The sequence below is a fragment of the Hemibagrus wyckioides genome, linkage group LG13, assembly GCF_019097595.1.
Source record: "Hemibagrus wyckioides isolate EC202008001 linkage group LG13, SWU_Hwy_1.0, whole genome shotgun sequence".
Taxonomy (NCBI): Eukaryota; Metazoa; Chordata; class Actinopteri; order Siluriformes; family Bagridae; genus Hemibagrus; species Hemibagrus wyckioides.
Genome location: NC_080722.1, coordinates 13,071,242 through 13,087,241, shown reverse-complemented (window position 1 = coordinate 13,087,241; position 16,000 = coordinate 13,071,242). Strand labels below are relative to the sequence as shown.

General features: G+C 42.5%; 1 protein-coding gene across 7 annotated transcripts in view; it reads right to left on the bottom strand.

The window, feature by feature from the left end:
* The window catches only part of bahcc1b (BAH domain and coiled-coil containing 1b), an 82,240-nt gene that overhangs the window by 27,568 nt on the left and 38,672 nt on the right, over positions 1-16,000 (bottom strand). For 4 of the 7 annotated variants that reach the window (XM_058406006.1, XM_058406007.1, XM_058406005.1 and 1 more), the window contains exons 3-9: positions 14,370-14,546; positions 6,057-6,179; positions 3,879-5,906; positions 3,242-3,356; positions 2,908-3,107; positions 2,650-2,808; positions 555-751 (exon numbers count right to left, since the gene is read on the bottom strand). In XM_058406006.1, coding sequence (XP_058261989.1) covers positions 555-751; positions 2,650-2,808; positions 2,908-3,107; positions 3,242-3,356; positions 3,879-5,906; positions 6,057-6,179; positions 14,370-14,546 — 2,999 coding nt within the window. Of the gene's footprint in view, positions 1-554; positions 752-2,649; positions 2,809-2,907; positions 3,108-3,241; positions 3,357-3,878; positions 5,907-6,056; positions 6,180-14,369; positions 14,547-14,656; positions 14,682-16,000 lie in introns of those variants that run through there. The other 3 variants (XM_058406009.1, XM_058406011.1, XM_058406012.1) reach the window with 2 other exon arrangements.

Sequence of the window (16,000 nt, the reverse complement as noted above, 5' to 3'; positions counted from 1 at the left end):
AAAATCACAGGTGTACTCTTTTTTTTTTAATGATCACAGGTTTTCTGACTTGTGCATCATTGTTCACTGGTGTATTCACTTTTGTTGCACTGTGCTTCTACTTTTGAGGCCTACATTTTCAATATATAGCCTTTCTAAAGTATTTGGTTTTGATTCCAAATTAGGAATAATGCAATTATTGAGAGGTGATCACATTTTGAATAATTTAACATTTAAGTGATATTGCACAGGGTGAAGTCACTTCTGTTGTATACTATATAACTAGCAAATGTGACCTATATAAAATCACTGCAGTATGCTAGCTCATCTCCACATATTTTGCTGCTAAACAATAAAATACAGCCTGAAATCTTGTATGATAACCTTTGCCATTCTGTATTCAGGAGTTCTGCAGCCATATTGGTACATACAAAATTGCCATCTATTTTGCAACATTCCATTTCTTAGAACAATTCTAAATGCACTTTTACAGAGTTGCTGCTAAAAGGCATTTTTGTGCATTCTTATATATATATATATATATATATATATATATATATATATATATATGTTACCTGAGAATGGGTCTGCCTGTGTGCCAACTCCATTGCCTGTGCTGCTCGGTGGTGTTGCTGGTGCTGATGCTGCTGCAGCATATAGAGCTCTTGTTGCCGTAGAAACTGACGGGAGTAGACTGAGGAATGCTGTATATGAGAAGCAGGCCCTCGAGACCCATACACTGGGGGCCATAATCCCTGATGCTCCATTACATCTACAGAGAGGGGCAGAGGCAGACAGCAAGAAAGATAAGTGAGTCTGCAAAAACCTTTTTGCATTCATTACCCTGCACAAACTTATTGGAAGAAAGAACAGGTTCCCTCAGTTTACTCACTTTCCTTATTATCTTACTGGCTTGCTTTCTTTTACACTCTATTACCAACTATGGAAAACAGCCCAAAGCCTCTTTATTACCTTATGAAGAACAAAGGCAGATTAAACACTTCATGTTGCCACTCACTTATCTTTGCTGTTAATCATGGCTTACCTCTTCAGATTAACTCAATAAGATGGCCACCAGTGAGCTTTCCACACTTGCCTGTTCCCTACTACCACAGTAATCTAGGCCAAAACAGTTTAGCCGTGCTTGCTCAAACTGTCACCTGAATGTGGCTCTTTGCATGAGGCCATCCTGACTGGCTGCTAGAGATGAAGATGACAACCAAGTTCCAAATGGCACACTCATCCACTTGAGCTTATATGGTCTCAAAACCTCTTTATGGTGAAATGATGAACAGTGCATTTTTTAAGATTGCACACAAACTGTTGAAACTCAGGCCACCTAGGCTAGCAATCTATCAAATACATGGATCTAAATCTATGTTCTTCCGATTGCATGCATCTGCATTTGGCTTGAAGCAAGAGGTTATCCGAGGACAGAATTTATCAAATTATTGTGTGTATTATAAGACATGCCTTTAAGGGTGGGAGAGAGAGAAGTAAAACAGCATAGGGAGGGATGTACAACAGCTGTGTACTTTGTCTGAAGCTTGAAATTGAGCCCACAAATATTTCAACACAATATGATTCTTCAACTGCTTTTCAGATGCTATTCGTTCTTTCCCCCTCCTCTACCCTTTCCACCCATTCCCTCCTTCCCCAATGTATGGTGGGGCTCTTTGTTGGGCAAGATTACTGGGACAGGGGTAATGTTTCCCTGGGGAAAGGTCCAGTGGGTGCATTTCCACTCTCGGAAGCAGCTCCTGCCGAGCGCTGAAGGAAAGTGCTGCGCCGAAGAGCAGAGAGCTAATTAAATTTCACAGACTGAGAAGGGAGGTAGGAGCACACACAGCACTGAGCAGATCACTACAGCACAGCACATAGGCACACAGCACATAACGGCCATGGTCAAATGAAAGTGCTGCAAACAGCTCTGTGAGCAGGTGTGGGCCAACGTTAAATGAAGCTGCCATGAGCTTGCTCTACCCAGTAAAGTGTACTGATAGAGAGAGTAAAGAGAAAATCACATTAAGATAAAAAAAAAAACAACATAAGGAAAACAGAGCAGTGGGCTTAACAATTACATAGCTCTCAAAAGTGCACAGCAAACAACGTGGGCCTAGACAAGCTTACTGTAAAAACTTTCTTATACTTTCTCTAATTCCCACATGTGCATTCAGTGAAATAATTTTTTACAAAAGAACAGTGGGTTCATGTCTTACTACGCATAGTATGAATCAGAATTCTGACGTGCAAGTACTTTCACAATGCCTCACATTGTTCAGTAAATTCTACGTGTATTTACACTGCATTATTTGCACGACACGCCCATAAACATACACTCACACACCATTTAGGATGAATTGCATTAAAATTTTTATACAGTTCCTGCTTTAAAAAAGGAATTTTCATAATTCCATATTGAACATGCATATAAAGTTTTAGAATTATACATGTTGTCATTCTCTCTAACCTGATAATAAGATGCATGGCTTTGTCAATCATTTTTACGGTGATAACAGAATATGAATTGAAAAAGCTTGTCAATCTGACAAGGCAAATTAAACGCAAAGAGTATGGATAGCTATTGAATTAAAGACCACAGGAAGCATCCACAAACATCCTAATGCACTGCTGCATTAGATGAAACTAGTCGGGATGTTGCCAGCATACCTAGATGATGGGCGGCAGGGTGGGCAGCTGGCTCAGTGGGTAGAACTACCAGGGCGGGAGAGGGGTCCTGCGGAAGGGGCAGGACAGGCTGAAGGGGGCTAGGCATGGCTGCAGAGAAGCCTGGGGGCAGGTTCTGGTGCAGAGCAGCATGACTCAGACCTGAAGTCAAACCAGAACAAGTTCAAATATCATTACTACTATTATACTAACACTAATATAGCTATATCCGAATTATATTGGAAAGAAAAGAGAATCTACCATATTGCATACCATACGAGTGTCCAATCCAAAGGGAGGGACTTCCTGTCCGAGGCATCCAGTGATGAGCTGGGTGAGTATGTACAGATGGATCTGCTCCTAATTGGCTCCCGCCTGGCATGATGAGGTGAGAGGTCAGGTCTCCATGGCAACTGCTAGAAGGGTGGATCCTGGCAAACTCAACTAGGTCCTTGTTTTCTCTGAATACAGCAAGTATATAAGAACAAAAAACTTGAGAAATAACTTATGCATTAATGTATCGTAATTTTTTTCAGAGATGGAAAATTATTGTGGTAATTATTAATTAAGAAAAAAAAAAACAGAATAAGCATACCTGAGCAGTAGATCTCTTTCTCTGTCCAGCGGAGGGAGAGACAGCTGCTCCTCAGATATACTCTTCCTTTCCTCCTCCAACTCCCTTTCTACTGGATATACAGTGCGCCCAATACCTGCCATGGAAAGATGATTCAGCAAAACAAACTGGCAACCCAGCACTGTCATCACACACTGAGCAGGTATTCTGTCAAACCTAATGTAAAACACCAATCTTGCACAGTGCAACAAAATATTTGGAATATTGACTTGTCAAAAACTGTATTTAAGTAAGTACCACTGAAAGACAACACTTCCATAAAGTGTGGTTGACCTGAGCACAGTAAACAATTTGTCAACCAAACTCAAACTGGCACTAAAATGACTAAAACACCCAATCTGGCATGTTAAACTTCAGAAATGTCAGGACCAATTTGCACATAGCTGATTACGTGATTTAACAACCAAAAATGACTAATTGGAGACCGTTCCTGTAATCACACATTCAGCTATTCACATGTGTGGTTTCCAAACGTTCGCAGCTATCACTGATAAACTGGAAAATGATGCCTGTCTTGTTATCTCAAATGGACACGCATACGCATAGCACACAGATTCACATACACACACACACTCTGAGCCTCCTGCTGGTGGCTTACCCTTCATGCTGGGCAGCACTCTGCCGTGGCGGCTGTGGGTGGCAGGCCTGTCTGGTGGGCGGCACAGAGGCTCTCTCTGCCTGGCGACTGCCACAGCAATACCCACAGGGGGCTGTCTCACTTCCCCCTCCCCCTCACCAGAATCACGGCCTGCCCTCTCTGAGCGCTCGCTCTCCCCTGAGGACGAGGCCCTCCTTGAAGGCAGAGTTTGCTTGCCCTCCTGATGGGCACAGCTTGCACCCCCTCGATTTCTCTCACTTCTGTCGTTCTTTTCTCCATTCACTGTTCCCTGCTTCAGGCTACCCAGGCCCCCAAATGGGCTCTTCTGAGAGAGCAGGTGAGGCTGCTGGTTGCTGTACTTCATCAGGTTTTTCATGGCACTGTTCTCTGGCCCATGGGGGCCTACAGAGGGCTGCTGGTGGGCAGGGAAAGGAGGATGCGGATCCTGGTCTCCTGTACCAAAATGGTCATATGCTTTGCGTCGCTCATTGTCTGGTTGAGACTGCTGCCCTCGCACTTCCCAAGAAGAACCTGCCTGATGCCCAGTGTACACTTGTGCTGCAATATCCACATCTTGTTTTCTTCTGTCTCGAAAAATGCTGCTTGGACCCAGATCTGGATCCTGACCTTGAATTCCAGTCTTGCTGTTTTGCTGGTGATGGTGTACCCTAGCAATCCTCTGGCTGTCCCGCTGGAGTACACACCCACTTTCATTATTGGGCTTGCTTTCAGATGGAATTCTATGTGGTGAACCTAAGTGCGAACAGTCCCGGAAAGGTGGAGTGCTGGCATAAGAGCTGCTTTTAGCCTGGCAGCCATCTTTGGCTCCCTGGGGCAAGGAGGGTTGATAAGCATCTGTCTCTGAGGAATCCTCAGCAGCCTCTGAGCTATAGGAGTGGTTTGGGAGATTGGAATGCGGCTGGTGATCATGACCATGCTGTGCCTGCTGTGGTAAATGTGAATGGGAGCCTAGAGACCAGTCTTGACCCTTGTCTGCTTTACTGTAGACATCCTGCTGATGTGAAGACTTTTTATGACAGGTACCAGGAGTTGGGAGGGGAGGTGCAGGAGGAGGAGCTATTCTGCCTCCATTACTACTCTTTTCTGAAGCTTTGGCCTTCCCTATTCCCTCTCCTCCAACTTCATCAACAATCCCTTTTAGACCCTGACATGGTGGGTTACCAAGCTGAAATGGCCCACTGCTCTTATCACCCAGCGGTCCCACAGAGGGCACAAATGTAGGCCCTATGACTTTGCGATCCCTGCCTGCTCCAGGAGCTAGACTTTTATCCTGAGCAGAGGATATGGTTAGTGGGGTAGGGGGACAGTATAGGTCTGGATGTGGATGATGGGGGTGGTGATGGTGGGGGTGAATTGGGTGCGGCCAGGATCCTCCAACAGCTGAGCCCAGGCCAAGGGGAGGAGGCATAGCATATGGTACTGGATGGGCATGGCCTAGCATTGCACTATGGCGCAGGCATTCTGATGAAGGCTCACTGATTCGCATCTCACCACTCACCTCTTTGCAGCAGATATTACCTCCACCTCCTTTTGGACCAGTTCCTAAACTCAAGGCCCCTGGCCCTACACAACTGGGCAGGGAGGAGCCCCTGACTGCTGTCCCTGTATGAGGGCCATTATGGGTCTTGGTGGAAAGCAGGCAGGCACTCAGGTGTTTTGGGTCGTCTTTGTGTCTGGGGTTTTCCTCTGGCCCTAAAGGGTGGAGCTGAGAATGTTGGTGGGGATGGAGGTGTTGGTGATGGTGAGGAGCTGGTGAAGGTGGGTCATGGTGCTGACGGTCTTTCACCTCCTGTTTGTTTTTCTCCTTGTCTTTTCCTGCAACCGTTATAATCCGCTCTCCTATATCTGACTCTTTAGAGCTTTTCTGGGTGGGCCCACCTCCCACAGGGTCCCGTTCCCGGCTACAAGAGCCCAGAGGGTGGCTAGGCGCAGTCCGAGTCAGTGCGGGTAAGTTGTGATTGGCGGAGAGAAGGTGGGGCTGTGATGAGAGGCTTCTGATATAGAAATCTGAAGAAGGAAAAGACAGTGAGAGAATGAGAGTATGAGAGGCACCATAAAAATCTTGGGTTCATGCTTTTAAGATTTTAAATTATGAACTGACCATATGTTTGTATTAGTGTTAATTGTAGTAAGACAGATGGAATGAGATTCACACACCTTTTGAAGTGTTGTAGAATCGGTGCTGTCCGTAGAGAACACTACTGTTTCCATGGTGATCTAAGGGGCTCATGGGTAGAAAGGTGGGGGCCAGACTTCCAGAAAAGCGGGAATACCCTGGGGCTACCAAGAGAGAAACCGAGAAATAGAGAGAAAGTGAGAGAGAGAATTGTCAGGAGAGACAAACTAAACCTAAGAGTGACACACTTGGCCTTTTGCTGTGCTGTTGCTGCAGCAGAATGAAGGTCCATGAAGCCCTAGAGCAGGACAGAACCTTTCAAACAGCCCTGATGGGAACATGCAGATTCTGGGTTTCACTTGGCATTCATAAGTAAGCCATAAAGTATACATGAGCTGCTGATCATCTCTTATTGTAAATGAGACATTTCTTTTGAAATTTATATGCACAGTGTTTTGATTTCAGCTTCTATTTCCTCTTTTAGCTACAGCTGCTGTGTGAAGGGATCAAGGACAGCAGCTAAGCAGTTTGACAGGTCGTGTTAAGAAAATAACAATTATTAATGATGTAGTGTTGCTGTTATTTTATCTTAACAGATGATCGTGCTTTTGGTGTGAGAACATTCTAAATGCAAATCTACTCTGCTGATCTTCTATGTTTTGTATACAGAACTTGTGCAACCCTTTAACAGTTAAATTGTCAGTTGTTTGCTTTCTCACATTTTTTGGCCTTGTTATGGTTTATTTCTTTGTACTTACTCAGTGCATATTAAACAAGCCACACACTCTTATACACAAATAGTCATAGAGGGAAAAAAACCCTTGTCCTTCAAGCAGCTGTTCTGTGCACTTCCCATGGATTCAGAGTAAGGTAAACAGTATTTTGCTTTACTCTGCACCTCCAAGGTCAGGGATCTGTATTCTGGGATAGTGGAGGCCACAGCACAGGACAAAGGGAATGTTCACGTTGAAACTAAGCAGACAGCTGACTTGCAGACCCTGAGCACAGATCAACGCCAAGCAACAAAGAGCTACACAAGGACTGGCCCAAACATACAGATCACTACAGGCACTAAACTGGAATGTGACCAGGTTGCTCATCTATTTACATTTCTTATTATATATTACACATCGTTTATAGCTTTCCATGTTTATAATGAAATTCTTTAATATTAACATTAATGCATGCAAATACATTTTAGAAATTTTGAACACTTCTCCTCACATTTAAATATAGAATAGTTTTTAAAGTAAACTCCTCAGCATTCCACACAGGCATTGTCCTCAAAAACATCAATTTTCTGTCCACATGCATACACACAGTTACATATAAGAAGTCTAAACTCAGCTCATCTTCATAACCCAAGAAATGTACGGAGGGTTCAGACAATCACACAGGAACATAATCAGTTCCCATGGTGGAAAGTGTGCGTGTGTGTATGCGAGGGTAGGGGGACAGGGTGTAGATTGGGGGGAATAAGCATGAAGAGAAAACGAGAGGGTGTAAAACATGCTGTAGAACAAGAGGCCGGTCATGTAGGAGAGGGAGCTGGAGTGAGATAGTGTCTAAGAGGTAAAAGTCTGTGCATGTGTATGTGTGTGTGTTCAAAATAGAGAGTGAGAGAGATTCCCCTCTGCCTCTCTGCCTCTCCTACTAATTGACAGCCAAGGAGCGTTTTGCTGACAGTGACATCACAGGGGAGTCCAGATGGTTAATATGAGGCCTTCTGGCTGCACCTGTTTCCTACTGCCACTGAATTTCAATTTCCACCATCCAGAGTAGGATGACAGCAGCACAGTCAATTGTAAACAGGTGCGTGTCTGCATAGGTGTGTTTGTGTGTGTGTTTAAAGAGGCAGAGTTTGTGTGTCTACAAAGGAGATGAAGCATCAAGTTCAAAGAGTACATACATTCCAGTATACCGTAATGCCTTCCGTTTAAGACATTTTAAAAGGAGGAGCGGAAACCCTCATCATTTCTTCTTTCCACCAATTAATTTAAATGCTAACAATTAGATGTGAGCTCCATGGCAGTCCAAAAGCAATCAGCCTCTAATGATGTGCAATAAAACCCAGTGAGCCTCCACCAGACCGCTACAGTCTATTACAGAGCAGAGAGGAGTAAGAGCCCACTCCATACGAAGCCCTCAGAGACCACACACACACACACACACACACGCTCTGTCTGTCTGTCTTTCCCTCTCTCTTTCACACTCACACACACACAGAAGACAGAGGAAGAAAAAGCAAGCCAAAGAATTAGTTAAAAAGAAGGAAAATCTGCAGTTATCTGTTCAGTTATTTGAATAGGAGTGAAATATCTACAATAAGCTGACCTTACATCATCTTACTGACTTAAGTGCCAACTGAAGCATAGGTTTCAAAAGGACTGACTGCTTGGTGTGATGAGCAAGAGGAACGACATGGACAAAAGAGACAGAACTATCCACATCACCACCAAGAGACATATAAACCCATCTACTTGTTTTATAGTGGACATTTCATCTTTACTATGAAAGAAATGAACAAATAACTGCTCTTTTCCTCTCTCCATCCACTGTTTAACTGTCTCCTACTCGTTCTGATGGTGCTCTCATGGGAGTGCTGAGTGCTTCAGTATTACATACTGCTCTACTGGTCATACTACACACATACGGACTCACATACACATTCGCACATCATTTATGCATTGAACATTAGTGTATAGTTCAAGGAAGAGAAGGTATCAGATTGTATACATGGATAATAAGTTAAAGCTAGAACAAAATCTATTTTTATCAATTTCAGGTTGTGTTTGCAGTTTAATTTAATATCATTATCTAATACAGAGCTTCTTAACCTGAGGTGCCTTAAACATGTATAGTCCTGAATGGCTGGTGCCTCCATGTTTGTGTATACTTCCCAAACTAGAGATACCTACTAAACCTGGTTCTGTACACAAAACATATATATGAGAATAAACTTTAAGCCCAATCAGAGTTTTTTAATTCCATGGTATTGTTTCATCAGCTATGGTTATATTGTTAACAGAAAAATACACCAACTTATATAGCATATAACATAGTGCTCTTGTAGCATAAATCTCTGGCTATGATAGAAAGGTGTCAGAAAACACAGTGCATCACAGCTTGCTGCATATGGGGCGGTGTAACCACAGACTGGACAGAGTGCCCTTGCTGACCCCTGTCCAGTGTCCAAAATCACTCCAATGGGCAATGGTAAAAGGTGACCTGGTCTAATGAACCATGATTTCTTTTACTCATTTGGATGGCCAAGTGCCATATACCACAGCACACTGGTTATGTAGTGACATAGATTTCTTGGTATTTTGCTCACAATACTTTTACACTGTGTAAGAGGTAATTAACAGATGTCTTTTCATGGCCAGGAGCCCAAGAAAGCAAAACTAGTCGTACTCTCTAGGGATAAGGGATGACATTACACTCACCGGTCAATCAAAGCAATACAAATCAACTGTGGCTGTCTCTGAGCTCATGGATGTGAAAGAGGGCAGTTAGCCCTTTCCACATAACTGCAGTTTAATACAATTTAACTGTCTGGTTTTATGTGTCTTTAAGGAGTCATGTGTTAGCCTTCATCTTCAAAAAAATAGCCACACTATAACACATAACTGCAAACACATGAGTTACATGCCTGTATTACACCATATCATTATTTCAGCATAATATAACTTTACACACTGAGCACAATATGCTGCAATATACTGTATACTACACCAATATAAAACAAGGACAAGTTACGCAGTAGGATGTAACACACTCGTAGAGAAAAGATAAGAGTGAGGCTGGATGGGAGGGGGAGTGGCAGACACACCACAACCTGCCCATCTCACCTTCTTACTGAGGAGAAGTAAAAGACTGAGGCAGGCAGCCATAAGAGTATAGCAGAAAGAAGATATAATGAGGATGAAGAGGCAGGTTGGCTAACAGGGTAGGAGATGACTACAGCTGGGAAGCAGAGGCTAATCAAGAAATGGAGGAAAGAAACACAGCAATGCAGAAATGTACAGTGGTATAATAAGGGAATTATGTAGTGGAAACACGGAAACGAAGAAAAATAATGAAAAGAAGATTAAGCAGGGGTAAAGGGCAAATATGAAAACAGAGAGACAGAGAGAGGGAGAGAGAGAGACAGAGAGAGAGAGAGAGAGAGAGAGAGAGAGAGAGAGTAAGCAAAGGTGAGAAATGTCCCTTAGTGAGAGAAGTAGAGATAAAAGACAGCGAGAGAATGAGAAATGGTTTGAGAGAGAGGAAAAGAGAGAGAGAGAGAGAGAGAGAGAGAGAGAGAGAGAGAACAGGGTAGCAGACCGTTGTTGGCTGTGGGCCAGATGCTGGATTTAGGCCAGCTGGCATCATGCCAATTGGGGCTTCCAGGCTTCAATCCCTAAAAACAATCATTTGGACAGTGCGTGTGTGTTTGTACAAATAGGTGAACATGCGTTTGAGTGAGCCTGCATGTGCTAGGGTGAGCGATTAGCTCACTATTATATTCACATCTATTATGGAATACACAAACTCTCCTTCTCTCACTCACGCTCTCTCCAAACACACACACACACACACTGTGCTCTGTGCCAAGTGTTGCTTCCTCCACCAGCTGGGACATCAAAGTTGATCCCCCTCTGCAGCTCTGAGCCAGCGCTCTCTCACTCACTCTCACTCTCTCTCTCTCTCTCTGACTTTCCACATTCTTTCTCAGCTCTCTTACACTCACTCTTAGCATCTCACACACATCATGTAAGTCTGTAATTCAGATGCACACAGCTACCATTAATTTAATTTTACTCAAATGCAACATTAATCATGCAAAATTAATAATGGACCGACATATTTTGCTGTATGAAACCACAATAAGCACAAATGTGCTCACAACAATAATAATACAGTTATGACATGGTTAATCCTCATAAAGAAAAAGTAGTCTTTATACTGTATTCTCTCTCTCTCTCTCTCTCTGTGTGTGTGTGTGTGTGTGTCTGTGTGTGTGTTTGTGCAAAAAAGAGAATGCCCTCTTGTCAGAGATTTTACCCAGATGGGAAAACAGGTGTCCTGTTCACTATTAACTCAGACACACACATTCTAGCTCCCACAACAAACAATGTCAAAAAAATATATTTTTAAAAAAATGACTGAAAAAGGAGCAACATAAACAAGAAAATGAGGTAAAGAGGAATTGTATGAACATGCTTTTCCTCTCTGATGCATCATTTACACTATAACAAAACTAGTATAAATTCATATACAGGGCTATGCAATATGAAGATATTATATCAAAATTGAAAGCCAATACATTAAAATAAGCTATATTACCCGAGAATCATCTGTACTTTTATAACACTAACTGACTCCATTATAACTCACAGTAAAAGCAGCTATGTACTAGTTGCTCCTCACCTTCACAGTGGTATAACAGTCTGATGGTTACTGGAATCAGCGATATCAGTTTGGTGACGCTAATATTCAGACACTCACAGTTTGTCTGTTTTTATGAGATGATGCTCACATACACCTGACCAGGAGAGATAAAGCGTTTGGCGAGACCACCTGCCCCACCGCAAACGGTTCCCAGCCAAAAGCAGAGCTTAGGGGCCAGAAGAGAAAGGAAACTGTCCATGAGCATGCAGACGCACATATGTACCCACAAACATACATACACACACACGCACATATGTGCACATGCACACAAACACACACACACACACACACCGCCGGAAGCCAGCTGCTCACCCAACGTTATTCATCTAAAACCGCAAGCACACACAGACGCCCTGAAACAAATACACACACATAACCAAGTGTGTCACTGCTGGTTGTCTAGGTAGGAAGTAGGCCGTTGGAGGTGGGTTTAACCGTAAGGGTCATGACACCCTGGGCCTAGACTGGGGAAATCCCTTAAAACCCACCAAGACCTGTTAGCATTCAGATTATGCTGAAGTTGTAAGGTAATGCTGAGGACATATACAAGTCGATACATGCAGACAAACAAACAATCAAATGACAAAAGCATATCAGTATTTAACACGAATTACAATATTTAGGCTTGAGAGCCAGCAATGCGTGGTTTCAATTATCTTATTAGTGTCAATGGTATACCACCGAAGCTGGAGATATCACACAAAGCCGTGTTGTGAAGCCATTTATCTCCGTATCAATATTATAGTATCATAATCACATACGACTAATGCCATACAGAATGTGCACGACCATACAGAAGCCCCGAACAACATAAAACCATCAGATCCATGTACACTACCCAGACACACTCACACAGACAGACACATATTTAAACAATAACACTCTAAAGCAGCTCCATCTGTCCTGGTCTCCACAGGGGTTCCTGTGCATCAAATAAAATTCAAATCAGAATTAAAATCAGTCTCTCTCTATTTGCCTTCCTGCTCTTAACCTGTCTTTCTCCTGTTTCCCCCCTACCTCCACACACACACATACACAGCATGTCCTTGCAGGTCAGGTAGGTCTTTGCATTGTCAGTAAAAATGCAGTTGTCTCTGAGGGGGAGCAGAGCTGGGTAATTGTGTGGCTCATTTTGATGACATGCTCTTTATGCAAATTGCTGGTTGGGGTGGGGTGGGGTGGGGGGAGTAAATATGCAGCAGACCAGGAGAGACCAGACATGGAGTGTTACCGGGGGAAATGGAGCCATCCAATCAACTGCTCCAAGGGTCTAAATGCAATTAAAGCCTGATTCCAGTAATGACCTCTATCAACATAATAGGGGCATCTACATCATTACAGACACATTCTATTATCGTTATTATTACAATTATCATTATTGTTGTTATTATTGTTATTGTGGAGTTATTATTGATTAGTTTGTAGCTCCAGGAGAGCACTGTACTGAACCAGCGCACAAAGAGGCTGCATTATCTCTTACCATCTCACTCCATCATTTCTTTTCTCTTGCTTACATCCAACTATAACATTGCACACCTTTACCTGTTTAAAACTTTATCCTGCTTCACATTCACACTCTCTCTCTCTCTCTCTCTCTCTCTCACACACACACACACTCACACACATACACATACACACACACAAAGATTTGTTCAGTCAATGAGTTACAGTAGCTCTGTAGCTCTGGGTGCCAGCAGAAAAGCCCCACTGTGCAGCCTGCCAACAACAATTACTGTTCCACCCTGCCAGCTGCCAAGAGCTCCAGAGATACAGAACACTTAACCTGCACCATACCACACACACAGACACACACACACACACACACACACACACGTGTGCACATCCTTGTTGCCGTATTCTATGTATAGAAACAGTTCATGGGTGCTAGATTGTGATCAGACAGCAAAAAACAGTGTAAGCACACACACACGCGCACACACACACTACTACTACTACTACTACACTCAAACATCTGCTGTAAATACTCACACAAAGATATGACATTACACAGCATTAGCATGCAATAAGCACATAAAGACTCTTCATATTAAGCCAGACTCATAAATTCAGAACTGCTCTTCTCAAAGCGTACGCAAACCAAACAGCAAAGCAGGGTCCATGTTATGTAGCCTGGGGGTCAGTAATTTTATTTAGTGATTCATGTTTTACATAAGAGTGATGGAGAGCCTTAAGTTTTATTGCTGATATAAGCAAAATATCTTAATAAAAACTATAAGCATCATTGATCTGGTTTGCAAACTGGTTTCCTTTCTTAGCAAGTGCTGTTAATATAATAATCTACAGTTTAAGACAATGTGAGTAGCTTGGTTCTGTGGCTGAAAAGTTTAGGAATAAAAAGCTTTTGGCAACAATTTGTAAATAATTGCCTATTTGCCACAAAATTGTCTTTATACTCCTAAAATAAATAGGTGCCGCTATTATGAAGTGTCTGCAGATATCTTTAATGTATTAACAGACTTCAGAAACCCTGCATCAGAAATAAAATGGACATGGACTTAGAGAACAGCATGAACAAAAATAAAGCAAGACAAATAGCATCGTGTTCTATTGCAGCCCTCATAATACAGAAAACACTGTTAACTCATTCCTCATGTTCACAGGGTAAAAGACCACAGAGGAGCAGTAAGGATTTCTGTTATATGTATTTCGGTTTCTGATCCTGACTTAACCAGCGATCATGTCAAATGCTGTGAGACTGGTTTCAGGTTTGAGATACACAGTTTACACAAGACTCTGATAAGAGTACAAGGAAGTGCATGTGTGATGAGCGTGTAAACATTGCATTCTCACAGCTGTCACACTACTACACCATAGCAAACAAACCTAACAACAAAAGAAGCCTCTGGCTACATCTGCACAAGGAAAGATGAGTCAGAAAGAAAGAGACAGAGGAAACTTACCTTCATGTGGGTGTGGGAACCAGATCTGGGAGTGGCCACTGGAGTGAGGTCCACTGCGATAAGGAGGAGAAGAGGGAGAGGAAGGGGGTCCGGAATGGTGAGATGGGGGTGAGCCCAGACTGCTGGCCAGGAAAGTGCCCATGAATGAAGCAGAGGAGTTCGCCATCAGCCCAGTGCCTGCAGGACAGAGACAAGCCGAAACAAGCAGGATGAGACTGTTGTGCTATGACACAGGATGCTGAAACTGGCCAGGACAGATTTTATATCACCTGATTCATGCAACTTACCAGAATTCATTGCAATTCATGGGTGTGTCAGATGTAAACTTTCAGTAACCAGAATGGAAAAACACTTAAGGCAGAATACCAAGAGTCTTTGATAATAATCTTTATAGAATTATAAATTGTTTACTATGTTTTTAATTCCTAGGAAACAACTGGCCAACATCTCTCTACACCTTCCTCCCTTTTTCAAATAGTTAGTTGTCAGCACAGTAGCACTTATCACACAGTACTTACTCTATATGTAATTGTTTATTTCTCAGTGACTCATTACAAGAGGTAAAGCTGTCAAATTTGTACAACAATTATCAGAAGTATATATCGGAGTGCTAACTTTTGCACTGAGAAAAATGAAGGTGCATTTAAAGCATCATAAAATAAAACTAAAATAAAATACTAAAATAATACAGTCTATAAGTATATAAACTCAATATGGTTTATTTGTGCTTAGCTTTATAAATAAAAAATAACAATTTTTTCAAATTGCAAAATAAACCATTTCTTTCAAATTAGAATCTTGAATTTGAGTTAACTAAAGATAAATTTTCATTCCCATGTACCTGATTATCAGTCTCTCAATGTAAAAGGAAAAAAGCCATAGAAACAGAGTGAGAAAGAGGAAGTGGGAGATGAGAGATCAAGGAGTAAAGGAGAAGAGCACATGCCAGGGAGAAAAAAAAAGAGAGAGAGAGCAAGAAACAAGCAAAAGGAAGTGAGAAACCGAAGCAGGGAAGAGAGTGGGTGAGGCGACGAGAAAGAGAAGAAAGACAGAAGCAGGGAGAGTGAATGGAATAGAGAATTAGAGCACTAGTATACAAGAGTCTCAATTCACAGTCTGCTCTAAGTCGTGGTCCCCATGATTAAGCTGCTGTGATCATTCTGCTGTAACAGCTCAGCGGTGAGTGAGGACATCCCCCTTCTCTCACATACACACACCTTCATGCTACCAGCACGAATAATAAAATAATTTTTCAAGAAAAACAAATAAAATCATCATATACAGAGCATGGAGTTCAGATAGATTGCATCAACTATGAGGTACAGGATACTGATAAGCAGGAAAAGACCAAACATAAAAAGCAGATGAGTTCTACAAGCAAAGAAAAAGAGGAAGGAAGGGGAGAAAAGACCAAAAAACAAAGGAAGAAAGAAGAATAAACTGTAAGAACAGAAGAAATTCAGGAAGAAGAAGGCAGAAAGAGAATGATAATGAAGGAATGAAAACGAAGGCCTGGAGTGCTCTCCTCCTTTAAGCATTAGGGTCCCAGGGGGTGGCAGCCCCGTAGAGAGGGGCAGATTAGCAGTCCAATGGCCAAATGCGGTGGTGTTATCACCCAGTCCAATTCACAT